Below are 5,468 nucleotides of genomic sequence, written 5' to 3'. Positions count from 1 at the left end.
TTGTTTGTGTGAGGCTTGGTCTGAGAGGAGCTACTTGGACTTGATCAGCAGTTAAAAAGCCAGGAAGGAGTCCCAGGGTTGCGACCCACTGCCGAGTTCCTAGAAAGCTGACTAGTGGCTGGGCGTGGTGGCGACCCCTGTGGTCCCAGTGCTTTGAGAGTCTGGGCAGGGGAATCACTTGAGTCTGGGGTGTGGAGGCTGCAGTGAGCGGTGATCTCACCACTGCACTCCAGCCTGGGTGACAGCATAGGACCCTGTCTCAAAAAAAATTCAATAAAATCAAGCAAGTTGGCCGGGCGCGGTGGCTCAAGCCTGTAATCCCAGCACTTTGGGAGGCCGAGACGGGCGGATCACGAGGTCAGGAGATCGAGACCATCCTGGCTAACACGGTGAAACCCCGTCTCTACTAAAAAATACAAAAAACTAGCCGGGCGAGGTGGCGGCGCCTGTAGTCCCAGCGACTCCGGAGGCTGAGGCAGGAGAATGGCCTAAACCCGGGAGGCAGAGCTTGCAGTGAGCTGAGATCCGGCCACTGCACTCCAGCCCGGGCAACAGAGCGAGACTCCGTCTCAAAAAAAAAAAAAAAAATCAAGCAAGTTAACTGGTGCAGACCCACCACGTGTGTATCCATTCCTCAGCCTTGAGGCCATGAGTGTGGGGGCCGTTCCTGTTTCAAGCCACTATAAATGGTGCTACCATGTGTGTTCGTGTGCTTGTTTTTGTTTGGACACCTGTTTTCCATCCCCTTGGGTGCATGCCCAGCAGTGGAATTGCCGGGGCAGTAACTCCACATGGAACGTTGGAAGAACCCCAGGCTGGTTTCGACGGCAGCCACGCTGGTTGACATCCCATCCCCTTTGTCGTCGTGAGGGTCGGACCTGTCCACGCCTGTGATGGTCTTTTTGTTCTTTCCCTTATAAATCATCAACAGTCCTGACCCTTTGAGCAGGAGGAGTGAGTTATCCTTGCTCTGGGGATGGGAGCACCGTCCTGGGGCGAGGTGTAGTAATTTGAAGCCCGTCTGGAGGATCGGGTGACACTTGTTCCGTTGTACAGAGTTGGATCATAAAACATTCAGGAAAATACTATGTGTGTGTGCTCCCCCCAGCCCCCCACTCCCCCACAGCTGTGGCTCCTTCCCCGCCCAGTGCAGCTGGCAGCCGAGCTTGGGGTGTGGTCCTGGGTGACACATGAGTGGTGGGTATTCGTGGGGCTGCTTCGAGGCCAGCTACAGTGGGGCTGGGTACAGAAGTGCGATGGGGTGGGTTTGCCATCCTTGCCTCTGGTGGGAACAGCAGGAGGAATGTTGCATCCTGATGTAGGGGCCGGCAGGATGGGGCCCAGGCAGCCGTCACTCCTGATCTGTTGTCGGATGATGGAGAGGGGCTCCTGTGCATTAGGAGGGCTTGTCGTGGGGGCCTCGTCATCCACTGAGGGAGGTGCTCCAAGCCTCTGCTGCTCCCTCCTCTCTCTCCTCCCAGGTGGGGTGGGTTGTCTCTGGGGCCAGCATGGCGTCGACCCGGCTTGTCTCTGGTGCCATCCATGTTGGGTGGCTCACGCCTGCCTGTCTCTTGGGAACCTTGTCTGCCATTTGGACCTCGTACCTGAGTTCGATTGGGTCAGAACTATCCTTAATGATGTTCTGGAGACACACACAGTTAGTGAGCAGGCCCAGGGGGATTCAGACACATTCCCCCCAAAACCTGAGCACAGTGTTCACAGCAGCGAGAGTCACACTGGCCGAAGGTGGGAAGGCCCCACATGTTCGTCCACTAAGGAGTAGGCAAACAGCGGGGCATGTGTAGGGGAATGCTGTGTGCCACCACCACGGCCAAGTTCCAAAACATTCTCAGCCTAGAAAGAACGTGAATCCTCCCCGTCTCCTCCCCCAGCCTCTGGCATCCACAAATCCCCTTTCTGTCTCTGGATTGGCCTCTTCTGGGCATTTCATAGAAATGGATCATACGGTGTGCTCTCTTATGTCTGTCTGGCTTCTTTCTTTCTTTTTTCTTTTTTGAGACAGAGTCTGGCTCTCTCACCTAGGCTGGAATGCAGTGGTGTCATCACAACCTCCGCCTCCTGGGTTTAAAAGATTCTCCTGCCTCAGCCTCCTGAGTAGCTGGGTTTACAGGTGCCCGCCACCACGCCCAGCTAATTTTTTATTTTTAGTAGAGACGGGGTTTCACCATGTTGGCCAGGATGATTCGAACTCCTGACCTCGCGATCTGCCCACCTCGGACTCCCAAAGTGCTGGGATGACAGGCGTGAGCCACCGCTCCTGGCCTGGAATCAGTATTCCAACCATCTTAGCTAGATGTTTGTAATTTCTATGTTTATCCTCCATTATAGGCAAAATACATCTCTCAGTGCATCGATGAGATCAAGCAGGAGCTGAAGCAGGACAACATTGCGGTGAAGGCGAACGCGGTCTGCAAGCTGACGTATGTAAGTGTCTCTCGGTGGCCCGCGCCCAGCACTGTCGGGCTGCTTCACACTCAGCGCGTGTCCCCCTGTTCATCAGCCTGTCTGTCCACCTGTCAGTTATTGGTACTGCCCGCTGTCGGTGAGCTACTCAGGGCCAACCCAGAGTCCTGGAGCGGAGAGCCGTGATTGTCACCTGACTGGCAAACAGGCCAGAGGGCGGCAACCCACAGGCCCTGGTGGTAGCCCCGAGGGAGCCCCATGGGGTCCTCTTCTGGGTGGGGTTCACTAGGGACGCCCCTTGCCTGCAGTCTTGGCTCCCACCACAGGCTGCGCCAGGATGCCTAGTGGGGAGAGCTGGGGCCCTGGACCTTCCTGGGCTGCCTCCCTTCCTGGCTGCAGTTCCAGGTCAGTGCGTGAGCTGGGGACAGGCACTCCTCCCTCTGGCCTGTTTTCCCGTGGGAGGTAGCGAGACGAAGGGCTTGTGTGGGGTCCCCCATGCTGCTGCTCGTCTCGTAACTATTTCAAGGAGCCGATTCGCCAAGGGGTGGTAGTTAGTACCCATAAGTGCCAGTTAGCCAATTGCAGACATTGAGCCTCTTTTTAGTGCCTGTCACTAACCTGTCCCTGTAGCTTTTACATGTCAGAGTTGTTTGTCAAAAGAGGAAATTAAAGGCCTCAGGGGTGTGTATTGGGTGGTTTGTCGACCGTGAGTGAGTCTGTTCCGTGTGCTGGGAGGGAGTGCTTCATGCGACTTCTCAAACCCTTTGTCTCCGCTTTGGCTTGTGAGTGCAATTTCCTGTGCATCCCTTAACAGTTACAGATGTTGGGATACGACATCAGCTGGGCCGCCTTCAACATTATAGAAGTGATGAGTGCCTCCAAGTTCACCTTCAAGGTGAGGTTCCGGGACGGCGAGGCTGCTGGGATGGGGGAGTGATTACAAGTGTGAGGCACCCTGCCCGGCCAATTTTTATTATTCTTCTCGGGATGGAGTCTTGCTCTGTTACCCAAGGTGGACTCAGTGGCCTGTAATCCCAGCCCTTTGGGAGGCTGAGACAGGTGGATCACCTGAGGTTGGGAGTTCGAGACCAGGCTGGCCAACATGGTGAAACCCTGTCTCTACTAAAAATACAAAAATTAACAGGGCATGGTGGCGTGCGTCTATAATCCCAGCTACTGGGGAGGCTCAGGCAGGAGAACTGCTTGAACCCAGGAGGTGGAAGTTGCAGTGAGCTGAGATCGTGCTATTGCACTCCAGCTTGGGCAACAGAGCGAAACTTTGTGTCTCCAAGAAAAAAAACTCATACATATTCCAAACTCTGGGAATTTCCTTCTGGAATTTTGAAGAAATCTGGGTTGGTTTTCAAATGTGGGTTGGTTCCCACTTGCTGGCGGCCCCCGCGTCCAGGCTGCGGGGCGTTGCTTCGGGACCGGCATTGCCTGGTGCGAACGCTGCAGAGCAGAGCTGGGAGCTCCTGAAGGCTGCAGGTGCCCGGCCTCTGATGTGCTCGTCTGTTCTCTCCCAGCGAATCGGCTACCTCGCTGCTTCCCAGAGCTTTCACGAAGGCACTGACGTCATCATGCTGACCACCAATCAGATCCGTAAGGTGGGTGTTCCGCGGCCCGGGCCGCTCTGTGCTGAGTGCAGCCTGTCCCCTGCATCTGGTTTCCACGCTGGTCTTCCTGTGGGCAGCAGGCACCTGTGGCCCCCTTGAGTGCGAGCAGGGCTTCTGCAGCCACAGTCTTCCCAGCAGACACGGAGAGGTGGCCCGGCGGGTCTGAGTCTGCGCTCCCTGGTGGGCTTGTGAGGTGGAGGGATGCTGAGCGGTGCGGTGCCCCCTTCCCTCGCTCACCACATGGAGGGGCCGGCAAATGGGGCTCCAGGGTCCACTCGAGGTTGGCCTCTGCAGTCGCCCCCTTTCTTCCCTTCTCCCCTTACGGTAGTGCCTGCTGTAGCTGTGGGCCCTTCCCTCCCCATGTGGGGTGCTTCCTGCCCGCGGTTTCTTTTGAGTCCCACGAGGTGCTTTTTTCAGAACCATGTAAATGTTGCATTTTGAAATGGTCACGGAGGCCATTGGGTAGCAAAGGTCCTCCTTGGCCCCCGAGCTCTGAACACGTTTGGTTCCTCCCTCTCGATGGCGGGGTTGGGGTATTGGAGAATCAGGACCACCTTTCTCATGGGCACCTGGCCCCTTTCTGGCCCTAGACTGCAGCTCAGAGGCCATGGCCCCGGCTCTCCGATGTCCATGTGCAAGGGCAGGACCCTGTGACTGTGTTGTTGACCCCATAGGGTGACCTGGCGACCTGGGCTGGGGACTCCCAGCATGCCGAGGCACAGGTGTGGGGGTACTGGCGGTGACTGATGCCCGGCACAGGGTGTGGTGCAGGTCCTGGCACTGTCGGCTCTACTGGGCTCACTGTTGTGGGCAAGATTATGGAGCTGGGCATCCTGCCTGGGCCGCAGGCGACATGTGCCCTCGATGCCATGGGGTCTTGGGTCATGGCCATGAGGGTGGCTGGAGTGCCTAGTGGGAGGGGCCTGGGTGGGAGTCTGGCCCACTGAGAGGAGGATGGGAGCGGGTTTTGCAGGTGGTAACTGGGAGGGAGGAGGGTGGAGGTCACCGGCCGCCCTGGATACCCAGGTGGCAGCCCAGCAAGGCGGGCCACATGTCGGGCCCAGGTTTGTGTCTCTTGCTGATGGGCTCGGACGGCCGGATCCCTGTGTGAGCACCTCACTGGGGACTTACATCCACCACTGCCTCGCCAGGTGCTTGGAGCTGTTAGGCCCTGTGTATGGGGCGTGGCTCTGACCCGGTGCCTGCCGCTGGCTGGCCTCGGATGCCGGTGGTGCCTGTGGGGTTCCGGCTCGGCCAGTCAGCACCTGCTTCCTCTGTGTAGGATCACATGCTCCCGCTGTTTGCAGTCCACTGTGTCATTTTTGTTTGTTTGTTTTGTTTTGAGACTGAGTCTTGCTCTGTTGCCCAGGCTGGACAGTAGTGGCGTGATGTCGGCTCACCGCAACCTCCGACTCCTGGGTTCAAGCA

The 5,468-nt window shown here is 57.3% G+C and overlaps 1 protein-coding gene across 1 annotated transcript in view; it reads left to right on the top strand.

Moving 5' to 3' along the window:
- The first annotated feature begins 2,861 nt into the window (after positions 1–2,861).
- Positions 2,862–5,468, top strand: part of AP3D1 (adaptor-related protein complex 3, delta 1 subunit) — a 42,805-nt gene continuing 40,198 nt past the window's right edge. Inside the window, exons 1-2 of the mRNA XM_011964047.1 lie at positions 2,862–3,319; positions 3,951–4,031. Of these exons, the coding sequence (XP_011819437.1) occupies positions 3,245–3,319; positions 3,951–4,031 (156 nt within the window). The 5' untranslated portion in view covers positions 2,862–3,244. The remainder of the gene's footprint in view (positions 3,320–3,950; positions 4,032–5,468) is intronic.

Source organism: Colobus angolensis, unplaced genomic scaffold (assembly GCF_000951035.1).
Source record: "Colobus angolensis palliatus isolate OR3802 unplaced genomic scaffold, Cang.pa_1.0 Scaffold64, whole genome shotgun sequence".
NCBI classification, from domain to species: Eukaryota; Metazoa; Chordata; class Mammalia; order Primates; family Cercopithecidae; genus Colobus; species Colobus angolensis.
The sequence above is the reverse complement of the archived record's forward strand: the minus strand, read 5'-3'. Positions and strand labels throughout refer to the sequence as shown.